The 19,961-nt window shown below is 44.5% G+C and overlaps 1 protein-coding gene across 2 annotated transcripts in view; it reads right to left on the minus strand.

The window, feature by feature from the left end:
- The window catches only part of PTPRT (protein tyrosine phosphatase receptor type T), a 446,577-nt gene that overhangs the window by 158,561 nt on the left and 268,055 nt on the right, over nt 1-19,961 (minus strand). For both annotated transcript variants that reach the window (XM_063404659.1, XM_063404660.1), the window contains exon 8: nt 510-806. In XM_063404659.1, coding sequence (XP_063260729.1) covers nt 510-806 — 297 coding nt within the window. The remainder of the gene's footprint in view (nt 1-509; nt 807-19,961) is intronic.

Raw genomic sequence — 19,961 nt, forward strand, 5'->3', positions numbered from 1 at the left:
TGTTAGCGTAGGAAAACACATAACCACACAAAGGTGATCATATGCAGTTCTTTATTTGCGCGCGGGGACACGGGGCGATGATACGCCCAAATCTTGTGCCCAAGAATACAGAGTCGATTTGTGATTTTTATAGTTTAAATTATACACATGTTAACTAACCTCCACCCCTAGATACTGATTATCCTATTCCTTAGTTACTATCTTAAATCATACCTACACTTCTACCCTGATCCACACTTGATTTGGTTAAACAATGCTTCTCAATTATCTCCTGGGCTACAGTCACACTTGATTCGGTCATTACAATAGCATGGAGCTGGTTGCAGAAGCTGACGCTTGTTCCAAAGCCGAGCTGCGTCAAGTTCCAGTTATACATTCTCTACTTTCCTCCCCCCACACATACCTCAACTTAACCCCATGGTTAACTTATACAGAAATTATATTTTTAACCCTCTACCATCAATGGGTCTCCCCTCAAAACCCAACCAACAGACCCCACCACAGCTCACCATCCTCCTCGGTCTGCACCACCAGCTCCTCGCTCTCCATCCTGCCCTCGGGGTTGGAGAGGGCCAGCCTCAGCCGGATGGTCATGAAGGGCCGCAGCCCGCGCAGGGTGTAGTGGGACGAGGTCTGGATGAGCTCCTCAGCCTCGAACTTCTGCTGGTTGAAGACGTACTGGTAGTGCACGGTGAGGTTGTAGCTGTGGCAGCGCGTCACGGCGTAGCCGAAGGGCTCCCACTGCAGCGTCAGCTGCCGCGAGCGGATGTCCACCACCTCCACGTGCTGCGGGCCGTGCACGGGGTCTGGGGGGAGAGGGGACACGTGAATACACTTGGACATTTGTCACTGCCCTGGGGTGACTTTGTGATGCTTGTACCCCCTGATTGTCTGTGTGAGGGGACGTCCACCACCTCCAAGTGCTGCGGCCCGTGCATGGGGTCTGGAGGGCAGGAAGGGACATGAAAACACACTCAGACATTTGTCACTGCCCTGGGGTGACTTTGTGATGCTTGTGCCCCCATTGTCTGTGTGAGGGGATGTCCACCACCTCCAAGTGCTGCGGCCCGTGCATGGGGTCTCCGGGGGAGAGGGGACATGTAAACACACTCGGACATTTGTCACTGCCCTGGGGTGACTTTGTGATGCCTGTACCCCCAATTGTCTGTGTGAGAGGATGTCCACCACCTCCACAGGCTGTGGAGCAGGAGGGAACACGTAAACACACTTGGACATTTGTCACTGCCCTGGGGTGACTTTGTGATGCTTGTACCCCTGATTGTCTGCTCCGTTTGTGCTGTATGTTGTGTTCTGTGCCTTTAACATTAATTCCAAGAGAGGAAGGAGAGAATGAAGAAGCGCAGGGTTTGTTTTGAAAACCCCTCTCACTCCTGTACACTCCTTCTCCAGACAGTGGTTTGTCTAAAGCACAAACCCACAGCTGGGACAAAGATCTTTTTTGCTTTTTGTTAGTTTAACTAGCTAAAGCAGAAAAGCTTCCTAGACTGTTTTTTTTTTTAACTTTAAGACTGTTTAAACCTGCTCTGGCCAAAAAAAACCAAAAGAACACCAAAAGCAGCTGCCCACCGGGGCCTAGATCTCCAGGACTGATGAGAGACTAAAAGAGCTAAGCTACCCACAGCAAAGACTTTCTAAATTTACCATCTCACTTCAGAGCAACAGAAAGTTTTATTGTTTCACATTATTCGTTCTTTGTAAGCGCTTTGTTTATTAAATAAATAGGTTTTTCCACTTTTCTCTAAAGAAGTTCTTTCCCAGACCAGTTAGGAGGAGAAGGAAATGAACATGGGATCCACAGCTGCATTCTGGCTCCTGAGTTTCACCTGGAAATTTCCATTTCCCATCATGAGGCCCTGAACAATGCTCCTGATTCCTGAAATCTCATCGAATCCAACAGCGGTGACAGGACTCCATCAGTTAAGGGGTGGGGAAGTTGAGCTTTCTTCCTTCTTACAAAGAAAAAAATTTAAAAATAATGGTAGCTGATGGCCTACTTGACAGTGCTTAATTGACCTTGGAGAAACCAGCCCTAAGTGATGCAAACACACAGGAAATGTGGGAAGGAATTAATTCAAGGCTCTCAGCTTTGAATTCAGCTCCATGGTCAGTTCTGCCACCTCCAAACCCGCTCTGCTCATGATGAAACCCCAGAGCGAAAGAATCAAGACTCAGGGATCAGCTGCTGGATTTCCAGCATCCCAGTGTCCCCTCATCTCTTAACTCCTGCATGTTCTGGCAATGGGGTGTACGGGCAGATCCTGCCACTCCTGAGTGAGTTTTCTGAGTCATCTCAGCCTTGTGCCAATAAAACTTTAATTCCAGATCATCTCCACGCCTTGGTCCCATCAAAGTTTCTTTGGTCTTTATTATTCTTTCTAAAGTATCTGGCTGAGGTACACTTTGAATATTCATGTGGAGGAATCATTTTCACCTGCTGTTCCTTAATTTATTTTTAACAGCCTAACTCAAATGCTCTGACTACACTCTGCCCTTTATATAAAATATAAATGCATGTGCCACTAGACATGTAGATATAAAGAATGAAGGATGACTGAGTAAAATCAGTGTTTGAGATAAGTCAGATCATAAAAATTCTACAGATGTCAGTTTGTTTATCTGAAATTTCTTCACCCTGTATTTGCTCTTTTGCTCAATATATATCTGAACAAGGTAATCAGAAAATGCATAATTTCACATAAAGTTTCTTAATTTATAGCACAGTTAAGGGTTCTTCCCACTTCTCATAGTCTCTCACGACTTAACCTATGAAAAAAATGTTTTCATGGAAACAAAAAAGTTGGAAGGATTTCTGAATACCAGTCACACTTTTTTGAGAGATAATTAAAGTGGGAAAAAACCCTTCTAGTAATTCTTGAAAGTAAAGCACGCACCAGCCACCCTGACTTCAATCTACTCATGCATAAGCAGAAAATACATTTTAACAACCTGCATATTCTTTATTACTGCTAAAAATCCCCTAAGGGCTGGAAATGGGAAAGTGTTCTGCATCTTTTCATAGATACACACACATGCAGACACCTTGGAAATGGGATGGATATTAAAAGACCAGGGGTCTAGAGCTAGCAAATGGTTTAGGTTTTCCTATAAATCATGTTAATCCCTCAGCAGCCAGAAAACACTTCTTAAAAGTGAATCTTTAACTCTGTGTGTCAGACAAAAAAAAAGATTAATTTAGAAATAAGGAAAATTTTATGCATGAATATACACATATATACTTAGCATTAGGTGCTGAACATTGATTTTCTGTAAATCCCTGAAATTTATGTTTCTGTAGATGAATTGTACAGATAAATCAGGCCAACAAAAGAATGGTTCTCTGAAAATATTCAGCTTCCTAAACAGTAAAGGTAATCCCAAGCCTCATTCCAGGATGCATCCAAAGGAAAGAAATTTCTGCATTACACCAAGCACTCAACTGCAGAGCCCAGCTCAGAGAGTGGCTGAGACAAGGCAAAAACATTTCACAGAAATGCAAGAAGGCAGCTGAAAATGGCAATTCACCACCATGCCAATGTTATACTGCCTTTATTTTATTTTTTTAATTACAATTATTGGCTTTAAATGAGTCATGCTATGGAGTGAATCAGCAATTAGAGGGTGCTTAGTTAATGGATGTCAGATGTGCTGACTGTACCTGTGAGTAAGGAACAACCTGATCATCACCTCACCAAGCCATCTGCCCAAAGCTGGGTTAGGGAAGATTTCCTGCAGTTTTTTGCTTTCTTTCTCATCCTGTCCACATTTGCCCTTTCCCACCCCAAACTTTGAGTGTTACAATCTTCTTGCAATCAGCTTCTAATCCTGCTCCAAACATTGCTGGAAATGCTGTAAGCTCCAGCACACACACAGTTTGAGACAGGCTCTGGATGGAGCAACCAGCCTGTGAACCACAGATGAGTTTGGTGACAAAACAAGAAGGTAAAATCCCTCGTACAGACCCCACTACACCACGATTTTCCCAAGAACTGTTCTCAGGCTGACAGTCCCACCCAGGTCTCAAATACCCCATGTCCTGAGGCGTCCCTGGCTGCAAGCGTAGAGACAGACATCTGACGGCTGCTTACATCTTTAAGCAGTGGGAGAATAAGTAAGTAAAAACTACTTAAATTTTAGATTCAGAGAGGAAGAAACCAAACTGGAATTAAATCAACAAATAAAAGCTGCCCCTGGAAAGCTTTATGTTGTCTCCAGTTTTCACCTCTTGGTTTCAATCTCCTTTTTTTTTCTGAATACTGAGACTATATAATTTTGTAAATGTTTTCCTGTTGCCACGCTGATTTCCTCCACAGCAGAAGCCATTGAAAGCTCCTTTTCCAGGATGAGATTTTGTATTGTTGTTTTTAAAGGGCAATGGTCCTACTGTTTTCTCTGTATAATTCCTTCTGCCTGTTAGCTCTAGGAGTATTCAGTCTCAACAGGTCTGTAGCACCTTTTCTTGGGACCTGTCTAACATCACCTTTTTCATAAAGTTTTCTTCCAAAAGGTAAGGAAAATTTATAATTCATGTACTATTCTCTGATATTTGAAACTACACAAGTGTCTCCATTTCTGTATTCTTGGAATGATAGCTTCCAAATAATGCAAGAAAATATCTGAAATGTAGGAACTTTGCATTTGGCTAGTAAAAAAAGAAGTAATAGAAATAAAAGAAATAAATGCATGTGCCACTAGACATGTAGATACCAAGTTTTATTCAGAAATAAAAGCTGCTAATAAGTATCTCAGCTTCAACTATACTAAGATATCCACCAAAGCAAGATAGAAACAGACTAACCCAATCTGAATATTTAAGAGACCAGAATTTGGTATAAAATAAAGTAAAATTTTCTATGTGTCCTAAGAGCTGGGGGGAAAAAAAGGGAAATTCTTAAGAAGCTTAAGCAACGAAAGAGCTGCCACAGATCTACTGAAACGAGTCTTGAACCCACGCAAGGAAAATTGCAGTCTCTGGGATTTCACTGTGCAAATGCTGTATTTTTATTTCAGCCTGGTTGAACCATTAATTACATTTTGAACGTTCACATCAAAGTCAAGGACTGAAGAGTGTTTTTAATACCTCATCACCCACTGACGTTTTGCTACCTTTCATTACTCTGGTGGGCTGCAGCAAACACGCGGCAGCCAGGAATCTTTCTGGAATCCTTGGATGTGCAGGTATGGCAGGATCTGGAGCTCAAGTCCTGTGAGGAGAGGCTGAGGGAGCTGGGAAGGGGCTCAGCCTGGAGAAAAGGAGCTCAGGGGGGACCTTGTGGCTCTGCACAGCTCCTGACAGGAGGGGACAGCCAGGGGGGATTTGGGCTCTGCTCCCAGGAACAGGGACAGGAGGAGAGGGAACGGCCTCAGGCTGGGCCAGGGGAAGTTTAGATTGGATATGAGGAAAAATTCTTCACAGAAAGGATGGCCAGGTGTTGGACAGGCTGTCCAGAGAGCTTTTGGAGTCACAATCTCTGGAGGGATTTAAAGCACATGTAGGTGTAGAGCACCTGGGGACATGGTTTAATAGGGGCTTGGCAGTGCTGGGTCAACACTTGGACTGGATCTTACAGGGCTTCCCAAACTCAGTGATTTGATGATTCTAAGTGGCCTGAGTGAAACAAACTCTCCAGTGATCCTTCAGTGGAATCTGTGTTCTCAGTCCAGGTAAAAAGACATTGTTGAGCAAACAATGTCCAGAGGCTGCTTTTTCTGCCATCAGAATTTCACAGAAAAGCTGACTTTTAAGGCCAATTTTGCTCATTCCTTATTGGGTGTCATGGAGCTCATTTTGTTCTCTGCTGTCCTCTCTCGAGGTGAGGTGTACAAAAGGAAAGGTTGGTTTGGATTATCAGTAACAATTGTCACAGCTCTTTAACCCTCCATCAGGGGAAGAACAGAGGAGAGGAAGCTGTGGGGGGACACTGGGCTTTGAACACAGAGCTCAAATCGAGGAGTAAAGTTAAACACAGATAATCAGCTGCTGCCCCCGGGTTAAGTACCTGCTGCAGGAGCCTAATTGCAAGAAATTGCTGCTGTCAGTAAAGACACGAGCGAGTGGAGATGTCCCTCCTCATCTGGGGCCCTGTGCCCGTGTCCCCTGACCTGATGGAGAGCAGGAGGCAGAGTTTATTAGCAGAGCACTGATTAAATTCTGTTTCCCAGCAGCAGGTTACAGAGACTGAGAATGCACAAATGGAAGAAAAAGCAGCTTTGTGGAAATCCTGAATTGGTACTTTCAGATACAGAAAGAGAGAGCAAACAGGTGTAACTATGAATTCTGCCTTCCCCTCTGCACACCCACACTGAGGTCAGTCACTGCAACCAGCACAGGCCACCCAGAATCTGGGCACCCCAGTAAAGTCCCCAGCCCTTCCCCTGGGCAGACTGGCAGCAGATAAGGAGAAAACTGGGTGCACTGGTAGCTGGTAACACCACCAAAACCTGTGTTCTCCCAACTACCAGCATGGTACAACTTCTCTCTGTAGCCCATGAAAAACTAAAGTTCATTTTTAGTTACAAAATATAAATTTGGTAGCATCATAGAGTGGTGGGGAAGTGCACAGAATATTTCACTCCCACCATAAATTGAAACAGTGGCCATTTTTCAAGCAACAGCAACAAAACTCATAATCACAGGATCTCTGAAAGGTTGGGCTGGCAGGGACCTTGAGGACAACCTCGTTCTAAGCCCCTGCCATGAGCAGGGACACTTTCCTCTGGAGCAGGGTGCTGCAAGCCCCATCCAACCTGGCCTGGAACCAGCTGTTAGAAGGTTTCCTTTGTGCTTTTCAAAGACAATGTTCCAGGTCTACAGATGGAAAACCAAACAGAAATGTGTCCATCAATGATTTTATTCAGGGTGTTAGATAAAAGCTGAAGAGTTCTGTCTGTCCCCTTTATTCCCTATTCCTCATTTCCTCCCTTCATTTCCACAGGATGAAACAAGCCTAGGGAAACACACACTATGAGAAAATGCAGCAAGGCAAACAGCAAAAATAATGCAGAGGTTTACCTTCAAAGCAAAATTCAGGGGTGTGTGGTGGGTCAGGGTAAACCCAGCAAGGGTAAACCACAATGTGTGCTCATCTCTTCAAAGAGATGCTGGCAGAGGAATCATCCCACAAACACCTTCCCCAGCCTGGTGCCATGCACAGACATCTCTGAGTGATGGGCAACCCTGCCCATCCCTGAGGTGCAGTGTGTCCTTCTGTGCCAGCCTCTGCTGAGCCTGGCAGCCCTCACAGCTGCTGCCCACCACATCTCAGTGCCTCTGAGCCAAAATGTGGCATAAAGACCTTTGCAGACATGACAGATGAAAACACTGAATAAACAGAGTTCACCAGTCTTGCAGTGCTGGGGAAGTGTTTTGGCTTTGCCCTTCTCTGAGGAAAGAGCATCTCCCTAAATATTTGGATCTAAATTTTTACTTTCTTTTAAACCACTTCAGATATCATCACTCGTCCAAAGGCGGTGCAGACAGAGCTGAAAGCAGGCAATTATCCAGAAATGGGTGTTCTGAAAGACTTGCCACAGAGAAAAGAGAAGAAAGGAGTGAGCCTGACACAATAAAATCACCCGAGAGCAAACAACCTGTTTGTGAGGCCTTCAATCACTACAGCCCGAGCCATGCACAAAGAAATAGGTGTCATTACAGCTGATAAACTAAACCAGGCTCTTCTAGGGCATTCTCTGAGCAATAAAGAAGGAGGAACACTGCCACACTATGACAAAAGAAATAGGAAATAAGTTAGATAATGTGGTTAGGTAAGCCAGGGACCGAGCTCTTTCCACAACTAACACAATCATTTTAGTTCAGTCAACTGCAAATCCTCTTCTTTTCTTTTTATTGATCTGGTTTTGTTTCAGTTGCAAATATTACATAGAATTCTGCACTGAAAGACACCCAAGATTTGAAAATATATATAAAAAAGGAAAATTCTTGCTACATTACAAATCCCATAAAACATCCTCTGATCTCAGACTTCCACTTGGTTAAACAGAACCAAACAAAACAAGTTTAAAACAACCCCAATACCATTAAATGGATCCCTCTCTGGACCCCTCCATTTGTTACAAAATGTGCCTGTCCCTGTCCCAGACCCAATGCAGGTGCTGGCCAGGGGCACAGGGAAAGCAGAGCTGAGCAGAGCAGGACCTGAGCTGCCAGCACAGCCTTCCAACACCTGTCCCAGCACTGCCACAGCCAGAGCTGAGCTGCCAAAGCTCCACTTGTAAACAACTTCAACATAATTAAGCACTGCTTTTTAAAAAAGGTTTATTAGCATCTATTTAAAGGAAAATTTTTTTCATTATATGATGAAATGGCAAAATGAGAGCTTGCTTGCTTTTATACCCCAAATCTGTTGTGCCCTAACACACTTAAAAAATAACAATTTAAAAGAACAATAAAGGGTAATTACTGATTTTATTAAAAACATCTATCATGGATACACATAGCAGTGGCATTCCATGGCTGGGAACAAAATGTACATTACTGAGCATTCTGATGATTAAATACAATAGCATAACTAAATATGCTAATGAAAGTGAGATTAGAAAGCAGGTAAACCACTTAGTTTTTGCCAAACAAAAGTAAAAAATCTGATTTTACAAATTTATTTCATTATGCATCAATAAAATATTTATTTGAACTGTTTGTTTTACTAACACGTACATGCATTTATTTTTATTATCTCTTCCTCTGTGTGCTTTGCTGTTATCCTCAAAAGGACTAAGTGGAGGAGACTCAGAGTAACATAGAAGCTAGATCCTGACAAAACATAAATTATCTCTATAAAAATAAATAAGGTAATCAAAATAGTGAGTAAAGAGAGGCTTCCTCTTCACAGGCACGGGGCTGTTCAGTTATTCTGAGCAGCAGAAGAAAGCACTCTTCTTAAAGACATGTTTTCTCTCATTTGTAACTGAGGGTTCTTTTAATATCTGTGCAGCCTGCAAGAGAAATTCTCAATGTTCCTTCAGAAGTGTGTTCTTCAAAAACAAATGTTTTAAAAAATAAAAATATTCCCTGCTCTACTTGTTGGTCTGGCAGAAGGAGCTTCTAAAATTGATGAAGGAGTGGCTTTGAGGGCACTACTGAATGAGTCAGATTGTCCTAAACCTCTTGAGGTCCACATAGCACATCAAGGGAGGTGATCCAGCCCTGGGGACACCTCTGGGTGCTGTGCCCAGCCCTGGGGACACCTCTGGGTGCTGTGCCCAGCCCTGGCTCCTCAGCACAGCAGGGCCAGGAGCTCCTGGAGCTGAGGAAGGGCCTGGAGCATCTCCGTGCCCAGGAGAGGCTGAGGGGGCTGGGGCTGCTCAGCCTGGAGAGGAGCCCCAGGGAGAGGGGCCTCAGCCCTGGGGGTCCCTGTGTTTGTCCCAGTCTGTCCCTGTGTGTCCCTGTGTCTGTCCCTGTCTGTCTGTCCCTGTCTGTCTGTCCCTGTGTCCCTGTGTCTATCCCTGTGTCCCTGTGTCTGTCCCTGTCTGTCTGTCCCTGTGTCTGTCCCTGTCTGTCCCTGTGTCTGTCCCTGTCTGTCCCTGTGTCTGTCCCTGTGTCTGTCCCTGTCTGTGTGTCCCTGTGTCTGTCCCTGTGTCCCTGTGTCTGTCCCTGTCTGTCTGTCTCTCCCTGTGTCTGTCCCTGTGTCCCTGTGTCTGTCCCTGTCTGTCCCTGTCTGTCCCTGTGTCTGTCCCTGTCTGTCTGTCTGTCCCTGTGTCCCTGTGTCTGTCCCTGTGTGCAGGGAGGGCAGAGCAGCCCCAGGCTCTGCTCCAGGCCCAGCAGTGGCCCCAGAGCCACAGGCAGGGCTGAGCCCAGCAATTCCCTGCACAGGGGCACAGCTTCTGCCCTGGGCAGTGCCAGCCCTGAGCAGAGCCCAGAGGGGCTGGAGTCTCCTCCCTGGGATATTCCAGAGCCCTCTGGATCCATTCCTGTGCCCTGAGCTCTGGGATGGCCCTGCCTGAGCAGGGAGGTGGCACCAGAGTAGCCCCTGGGGTCCCTTCCAGCCTGACCCGTCCTGGGATTTCTTAAAGAATACATATAAAAAGTTCAGAAGAATAAATCATAATAGATTAAAAAAGGAAATACAAAATGACTGAAAAGCACTGCAGAGCAAAGGAATACAAAGGATGAAAAATTCCTCCCTATGTCACAGACAAGGCAGGAAAACACCTGACAGAGGGACCTTGCCTAACAACAGCCTGCATTGTGTGTCTAATGGAAGCACGAGCCCTTGGCTTTCATTAAACTCACCAAAAGAACACAAAAATAAAAAGACTGCCAAGCTTTCAACACTCAATTAAGATTTAGGATGTCACTCAAAGGAGGCAGAAAGCTGTTCTTGTCTGGTGATCCTCAGCCGGTAGATCTGCCTCGTTCATTGTTTGTGCTCCCAATCAGGGCACACTTTCTGTATTAAAGAGAACAAGACCACCTAATGGAAACCTCACAGCCTGGGGAAGTGTGAGGTACCAGTGTGCTCATCAAAATAAATTCTCCTCTGAGAGCAGTTTATTGATTTGTGTATTTGACTCTCTTTGGGATTATTGTTCAATTACTTTTATCCTCCGAGATGAAAGCAGCTGAATGTAACATCAAAAGCAGATAAAAAGTCGCATGTTTCGAATTTTCTTTCAAATCTCCATAACATCCATTGCAGATACGATTTTCAAGAGAGCCCTCTGAGAGCAGCAGCAGAGGGTAGCTGCATCAGACATACAACTCTCATCTGTGTTTTCCCTAATTATTCTGGCTGAAGCATATTCCCTGTAAAACACATTCTTTGTCCTTGAGAAGTGACAGTCTACAGAAACTGTCTTCTCTTTATCAGGTGAGGTGCCAGCTAATTTTTGATATGATTAGTGATTTAGCACCACTTAAAACTGCAAACACAATTTCTACCTCTAGCTTGTAGCACTGTTGAGGTTAAAACACGATGGTGGTGGTGGAGGTGAAGAGATGGTGAAAGTCTCAGTTTTGAAGGGGGCTTTGGATGAATGGTTTGCATTCATTCCTTGCTAAAGGTTTTTCATTCTCTGCTTGCAAGGAAAAAAAAACCAAAACAAGATACTTCTGATTGTCAACCCTCTGTTTTCACTTTGGGACATGAACTCGCATCACTTTGGGTTTGCTGCACCTCACAAGTTGTACAGCCCCTAAATCAGGCTCTTGCTCTCCTTTTGAGAGGCAGGTGCAGCCAGCAGTTGCCTGGTGCTCCTCTCATTCACAAGGTGAACTTTGCTGTGCAGTCATCAGACAAAACTGGCCTCAGCTCCTCAAACATGAAAATGCACACTCCTGGAAGCTCAGAACCCCAGCAGGATTATTTCACAATGTACAGTGCACTGGGAGAACTGTGCCTGTGTTCTGTGTGGCAGGGACATTCAGACCACAGCTCAGCTTGCAAACGGTGCCCTCAGTCTAAAAACTCATCAGGGGTGACCTCAGTCCCAGCCCCACTACCAGCATGAGCGTGAGCTTTGCTAAAGCTCACCATGAAGCAAAACGACGAATTTAAATAAATAATTGCACTCCCAGTTTGCATTTTTGACTGGTTGCTGTTTACTCAGCCCTAAGAGGAACGATCCTGACACGAACAGGTCAGGGGGGCAATGGCAATGCAGCTGCCCTCTGCACTCTTGGGGCAGCCCTGCACTCTTCCCTGCATAGATGTGAGCAAGGCTGTGCTTTGAACTGCCAGGGACATCAGGTTAGTCAGAGATGGCACCAGAAAGCCACTCTGAGATGCCACCAGAAAGCCACTCTGAGGTGGCACCAGAAAGCCACTCTGAGGTGGCACCAGAAAGCCACCAGGCAGAGATGGAGCACAGGAGTTCCAGCCCATTGCAGCTGGATCTTTACTGCATTTGAGCCATTTGTCTGCTCTGGAACTGCTTCTGTCTTTTGTCACAGAGTGTTGTAAAAATCTTTTCAAAGCTGTTTCCAGCCAGCCTGTCAAGTACATTGGTTTTCTTTCAGTGGTACAATTACAAGAGGAAGGCAGTCATGAATATTAGCGAACTTCGAAATATTGTTTCTAGGGGCAATAGATTTTACCCGAAGGCATGTTAGTGTTCCACCTCAACATCACCAAAAAATCATTTTAAAACTTACAGCAACACATTTCAAGTCCATTACCATGCATTTTCAAATGTCATGCCTTGAATGTGACAGTCAGATTCCTGAATCAGTCAGCCAAATGGAATTATTTCACTCAGAAATTATGTGAAGAGAAAGCAGCAAAAAGCAGTAAAAATGTAGAATAACTTTGTGCTGTAACTTAAGCAACTAAACAGGCGTCTTGTGAAATAAGGAGCAACACACTCGGTGTGTCTGCTTTACAGGATGATGAACTGCAGAACACAGAGGGGATTTTTTTCTGTAGTAGAACAAGGTTTGGGGTTTTAATTTGTGATTTGTCCCACAAATAGCACCGGGGATATTGGCAGGGAACACCAGGTGTCTGGGCACAGCTCACCAGCCACACAAGGGGCAAATCCAGCACGTGCCAACTGCAATGTGTCTGCAGGCTTAGCCTGCTTTTCCTTTTGTGCTCTTGTGTTCCTCCTCAGGTGAACTTTCCAACATCTTCATGAATCCATATGGAAAACAGGCCAAGCCCAGCTACTCCAGCCAGAAATCCTGCTCTGGAGCATCCCTGTAAGCAGTTTGAGCATCCTTGTGCACCACTTTAGCTCATCAATGGCAGGGCATGTTCTGCCCTCAGCACTGAAGACAATCAGAGCTTTGGAGCCCTTGCTGTCCTGGCTGACATCCCATTACCCCAGCAAGGCACATCTACCACAGTCACAAGATGTATGGCACTCGTGGCCTTCAGACACAAAGTGAATGAATTCAGCAAATCACACTGCCCTCCATCTCTGCTCTGGTGTTCATGTTCGTGCCTTCTGTTTGTTTTACCTTCCAGCACCTCCAGACAGGAAAGATTTTATTTTTATCGTGGAGCCACAGAGTAATGGTGGTACTTTCTGTGTGGAAGACAGACAGTGTTCAAGATCAATCAGGATAAAGAATCGTAAATATAATTTCTTCCCCCAATGCTCTCACAATTTCAGCTGGGTGATAGGTAATTAATCCACAGCAGCCAGTGCTGGTGAAGCACCTTGTCCAAAAGCAAACATGATATAATCCAGTGATCAGATCCTGGGGAAAATCCCTCATGGATGGGGAAAGGGCTGTCTACCTTTATTTTCTTATTTCCATTGGAAAATGAAGGCCAAATAACAACCAATAAAGTATAAAAAATACACTCTTGTATTTCCAAATGCCAGGAAAAATAATCTTCTGATTTAAGTGTAGCTTAAAAAAAAATCTCTTTAGTTTTCAAAGCCAACCTAAGTAGTTGTATGAGAAGAAGATTTTATGTAATAATGGGTAGCAATATGAGGCAATGAGACTTGATAGTGTCAGAGAGAGTTTTCAGTTGCACGAATTGACATGCAAATATTACAAACCCCTGAGAGAACCCCTTGAAGTAAGTTACAATTCACAGCAGGTGCATCAGGCACAGCTCAGACATTCTGAGCAAACTAAGTTCTGATGAATCTTTTTCTGGTTCCTTGTTCCACATTAGAACCCTAATTTTTCATGTTTGCAGTGATTTGTGATGCTGCAGGGGAAAGCCAGAGGCTCCCATCCCCAAATACATCAGAAAGGAAACCATGGGGCCCAAGATGCTCCTTTTAAATGAGAACCAAAATGTACATACTTGGCTCAGAAAATGACCTTTGTCATTACACTGGCACAGAAGAGACTTATGTTAAATGACCATTCTGAGCATCAACTGTTTGGAAATTAAACAAAATAGTGGTTCTTTCTCACACTGAGACTATGATGGGAAAGTCAGAGTGTGATTTTCACACTCTGTGCTCATGACTGTGCTGCCTGGGTATGATAAAGATCATCCTAGCAACGTGTATTTAATAGGAAGTCAACTGGTCACATTAGAGTTAATTAAGGAGTTAAAAATCCTGAGAACAGTTCTAAGTTATAGATTACCCACAGAGCACAAATCTCTTTATACACTCCCATAGCAACTCCTGCACAAGTTAATGTTATTATACAGGGAGCAGCATAAGGAGATTTCTGTAGCAACTCAGAGCAGTTTAACTTCAGTTTTTATCAAAGCTATTACCGCAACAAGACTTGCACTCGGCTGGGATAAATTCATCAGAGTCAGTTTGAATAAGCCATGCCCTCACAGGCTGCCTCACCAGGGGAATGTGACAGCAAAACAACAACCCTGGCACCATGCAGGGTCTCCCATCTTACTGAATTCCTTCAAACCATCGATGTTAGGGGCTACAGATTAATAAATAACTCAATAATACTGGGAGCACCTTAGTGCCAACTGTCACTACAAGACGCGAACAAAAGACTAAAGACTCCAAATATTTCAGAAGGCAAAAGGCATAAAAAAGGATTTAATTGTCTAATTTTCTAAGGTGTTCCAATACAGACTTAACACGATTGGTGAACACGAATGACACTTCCCCAATGCCATTGGTCAAACTAGAGAAACAGCCAAAATGTTTTTTCTCTGAGAACCAGAGAGGCAAAACACCACCTGGAGAAAGATTGTTTGGGGAAAGGATGGTTGTTTTGCCAAGATTGTTATGGGAAGAAGCTTTCCTAAGAAACTTTTCCCTTGGGAAAGGAGGTAGCAGCTACCAGCAGGCTGAAATCTCTAAGGCCCAAAAATATCAGGCCCACAGCCAACCCCACAAACAAAAGGGGGTCTGTGTCAGATGTGGTACAAGAAATGTTGTTGTAGAAGCTCAGAATCACTGAATCATTCAGGTTGGAGAAGCCCCCTAAGATCTTTGAGCCCAAGTGTTGACCCAGCACAGCCAAGCCCACCACTAAAACATGTCCCCAGGTGCCACATCTAAGGGCAGGTTCACACAGAATTCCAAGCTTTAGATGGCCTGACATCCTTGCAGTTTAGTCTCAGAATGTGTGAAATCCTTTTTTACAGCCCCATGCACAAATCTATCAATTAACATTATTGTTTAATCCATTTCTATCTAAAGCAAAGTGGCATGAAAATGTAGCACTGGAACCACAACAGACTTTGGGATAATTTGGTGAAACTACAAAGCCATGAAAAGCTTCCCCACTGTCAAAGCAAACACACCCCTGATCACCCACTGAAAGGGGTTCTTTCCTTTCTGTTCCTTCCTAAAGGAAGATTTTAATCTCCAGGAATGAGGGTGCAAAGCAACGTGCTTGTCACCTCTCCAGTCTGCTTTATTCTTATACCAGCTTAGCTCTCAAAGGCAGGGACTGTGCATCCTTAGCAGTGCAGCCACTGAAACTCCATAAATGCTGCAAATGTCACTGAATAAATTCATTAACTACAGGGCTGGTTTTTTCCTGTTAGATCCTTTTCTCTTCTGGGATATGCTTCCAACAGGCAGTTTAAAACTAGATTGAGCATATCTTCACAAACAGGAGGCAATAACATCAAGCAGCTAAAAAAACATAGTCTGCTGTGTTGTACAGTAAAAAATAAGGCAGGTATGAAGAAAGAAGAAACAGAAATTAAGAAACAGAAATTTTCAGCTATAGGGGTAATACTCTTGTGAAGATAATCCTCCTGTCCAGGATGTGACAAATCCAACTTGCTAGGAGATGGCTTTGAGACGTGAAATAAAGATGCATTCAGCTGCACTGGACAGCACATGTCTGGTGCTTCTATTATAAGCAGAAATTAATACCCAGGTAGAAATAACCCTAAATCAGCCTTATTTAGTTCATCAGCTGAAATGCCAGCCTTCACATAAGAATACATTTTTGGCATTTCCAATCTTACACGTCCTTGTGACAAAAAGCCAGACTTGTCACTTAATCCTGGACTGCTGATGGGGCAGGGAGGGGAGCTGAGAGCGGATCTGACTGCTCAGTGTCTCCTCTGCCAGCACAAGGGCAGATGTTCTGCCCAGCACAGGGAAACTGGAAACTCCTGGCCAGCTCCTGTGCTGGGAAGGACAAGGAGCACTCTGAGCACTGCACCCAGCTCGGAGGCTCCCAGCACAAGCAGGACTTGGGTCTCCTGTAATGAGTCCAGGGGAGGCCACAGAGGTGCCCCAAGGACTGGAGCCAGGCTGGGAGACCTAAAAGAGTTCACCTGGAGAAGAGAAGGATCCAGCAAGACCTCAGAGCCCCTTCCAGTGCCTAAAGAAATCCTTCCCTGTGAGGGTGGGCAGGCCCTGGCACAGGGTGCCCAGAGCAGCTGTGGCTGCCCCTGGATCCCTGGCAGTGCCCAAGGCCAGGCTGGACAGGGCTTGGAGCAGCCTGGGACAGTGGAAGGTGTCCCTGCCCTGGCAGGGGTGGCACTGGATGGGCTTTAAGGTCCCTTCCAACCCAAACCATTCCATGATTCTGTGTCTGATGATAGAAACTTGTGGATGTGCAGTGAGCCCTCTAACAACAAGGAGATTACAGATATTCAGAACAGTTTGGTATTATTTACTATTGAGTCATTTTCTGAGCAGGCAATTAATCCAGCTGCATTTTAAAAATAATAATAATAATAATAATGCTAAAGACTGCTGCATTTAAAGAGTTATTCTTGGACAGAGAAAACAGCTTGGATTTCAGTGAGACTTAAAAAAATGTCTGCTGGGGGTATTAAGCAGACTGCTGTAATCCTGACACTGCTGTATGTTCAGATTACACAGAGAGCCCTGGCTGGGTTAGGAGCTACACTTTTTATAGGCTTGACAATGTGTCTGAAGAGCTGTTTTATTTGTATTTTCTCCCACATAATGCCTCTATTAAAATCCTTTAAGGGTCTTTTCTTAGTGTCAGGCTGATCAGATAAAAACGGTGTTAAAGGAGTGCTGCCCCTGCCCCTCCCACTGTGCTCTCCTCCTACTTCCCTCAGGCATAAAATTGTTCTGCTTTATTTTTGTTTGAGCTAAAATGCAAGCACATCCTGGAAAAGGGCAATTATTGGGCTAAATGCAGGGCATTGATTTTGTTCAGAGCAAACTCTTATCTGTCCTCCACTACCCCAAGTGTCTCTAGCATTTGGAAATGCACATTTGTTCAAATATGTACATTCCCATAAGAGCTAACCATCCATGGCCTTAATGGCATCGCACTGCTGACTTCAACACCCCGGCGGAAGGAGGACATGAGCATGAAATTAGAATTAAACAGCTGGTCATAAATTCTATCTAGACCCTTCATAAACACGTGTTGCTAGAGTGCAACTGCACTCTAGAGAGTGCAGAGCTCAGCTGCAGGAATTTCAGTATCTCTTGGTCTGGTTGAGGGAATAACTGTGGAAAGTTGTATGAGGGAATAACTGTGGAAAGTGTGGAAGTGTGGCATCTCTGTCCTCTTTTCCCCCAGCTCAATTTCCAACCACATTCCTGAGCACTCCCCATTTGCCTAACCTTATCGTTATTATGGTTGTGGCATGTTCTACATTGATCTAAGTAATTTTCCAGCCTTAGAATTTGGAGATTTTGGGATTGTTGTTACTGAGTTTTCATTATTATTGCTGTTGTTTTTCCTGTTATTATTATTGTTGTTTTCTGCCAATATGAAATGGTGCAGAGAGCAAATCCCTCTGGATGGACAGGGAATCAGGTTGTCCCCATCATACAGAGATTCCTTGTGAGTATCCACAGCTGGTGACAAAAAGAGGGGCTGCTACTCCTGAATCATTAGAAAAATGGACAATCCCCACAGAATGGTTCTGAGCGTCTTCACTCTAACAGGACCCACCTCACTTTGCAGCTGTGATGCTCCTGAGTTTTAAATTTCACAGGAGATTTTCTGAAGATGAGGAAGGGAGACAAAGAGGTTGTATCTGTGAATCTTGAGTGGATCTGAATGGATGCCACTTGGAGATCCTGGACATTTCTAATCTTCTGCTTAGGATAAGTTATAACCACCCAGGGAGCCAATGCTGATGCATCTCCGGTAGGAATATTGTTATTTTAATAGCCAAGCAGTAATTATTTTTTCTCTGCCCTTCTTTCTTGCCCTTTACTCTGAACAGGAGGAAATCATTAACAGCTGGAGAACAACCAACTATCCAATGACTTTTTCAGCACTTGTAAGTAGGAATATTAGAGGAAAATGAGCTTAGGAATAAGGTATGCTCTTTATATAAATTCAATGGCACAGTAAATGAAAAAAGTGTGTCTCACCATAAATGCTGTTACAACTTGCAGACCTGTGGTGCCAAGCTGTGGCAGTAGTTATTGGAATGTTTCAGTAACCTATTAACAGACCTTTTCTTAGAAACTCAGCTTTCTTTAACACACTTCCAGCAAATGGATTTCCAATAAGCATCTAGCTCCTTTCTCTTCCTTCCATTTCCAAATAAACTCTTTCAGGGCACAGTGGTGTGTTTGTGTGGAAATGGCTTTGCTGAGAAATTGAAAGGCAGGATCTGGATCAGTTCCCTGCATGAGCTTTGCAATATCCCTGAAAAGTGTCGTGATCTGTATTTGGTGCCCAGAGCATTGCTTAAGCTGCTGAGGAGAAAACTAATCTCTTGCGCTTTCATTGGCAGCACTGTCTCATAGAGTGTTCCTAATGGGGTGGAAATGAGCTCAGCTGCCTAATTCTGTTAAAAACATAGGCTTTTTCTCACACATGAATGCCCATCTACTTCCTTCTAGCCTTGCTGAAGCCATGGCAGCAAAGAATCAAGTCATAGTTGCCAAAAACAGAACACACTGCTTTTTTCCTGCTTCAGCTCTTTTTAGTTATTTATTTATTTATACACAGTAAGAAACAGCCAGTGGAAGAAGCTCCATTCACGCAGAAAATAACCCCATTCTAAAGTAAAAAAGATCTTGATGTGGACAAATGAGCTTTTCCTTAACTTTTAGGGCATGACTAACTTGCTCATTAGCAGAGTAATTTTAAGTAGCACTGTAAACCTTGTTTTTATCATCTCTGTTTCACAAGCCACAGGTGAGGGCAGTGCAGCCACAGAACCAGAGGTGCCTCTTGTCAATCCAGCTGTGATCCATGTGCAGATGGTCCAAGCCCTTCCACGGGCTGCTGTGGTGCTGTGTTGGAGTTGCTGGCTGCAGTAGCAGAGCTCTGTGTCTGTGGTGATCCAAATTTCCCAGCTGGTGGATCACAAGGTCCCTGCTCCTGCCTGTGGGATAAGATGGAAGCAGGCAGGGCTGTAAATCAGCCTCTGCATTCCCATCTGCCTGGAAATGAGGACAGGAGCACTCATGGGGCTCCCCGGTGGGGTTCAGTCAAAAGTTGCGCTTCAGGATCTTAGAAATCTTTTCTAACCTCAAAGGTCTTGTGACTGTGTTCTGCTATATAAACAATCCTCTGGGTGTACTTTTAGGTCCATTAGGGTTGACCTTCCTGTCTGTGCTCATTAAAACCAAGACCTAATTTGTTAAGGGCTCTGGACAAGAGGAGACTGAGGTCAGACCTCACTGGGGGCTGCAGCTCCTCCTGAGGGGCAGCTCTGATCTCTGCTCTGGGACAGGGACAGGACCCAGGGCTGGAGCTATGCCAGGGAGGGTTAGGCTGGATATCAGGAAAGGTTCTTCCCCAGAGGGTGCTGGCACTGCCCAGGCTCCCCAGGGAATGGGGAGGGCCTTGAGGCTGCCAGAGCTCCAGGAGCACATGGTGGGATTCTTGGGCTTGTCTTGTGTAGAGCCAGGAGTTGGATGATCCTTTTTGGTCCTTTCTACTCAGGATATTCTGTGATTCTATGATTTTTTTTTTAGTTCCAAGAAGAATGTATCCGTAAAGGGCTTTGTGGGAAAGCTCAGAAATGGAACAGCAACACACTTTGCAGGGATAATGATCTTTATGACATCCCTCATCATTTTCCCTTTGGAAGACTGCCGGGAATGTGCTCACGGCCACTCCTGTCCCGTGCTCTGAGGGAGCTGTGGATGTCCCTCAGGTGGAACTGGCTGTGTGG

Source organism: Prinia subflava, chromosome 8, assembly GCF_021018805.1.
Source record: "Prinia subflava isolate CZ2003 ecotype Zambia chromosome 8, Cam_Psub_1.2, whole genome shotgun sequence".
Lineage (NCBI taxonomy): Eukaryota > Metazoa > Chordata > Aves > Passeriformes > Cisticolidae > Prinia > Prinia subflava.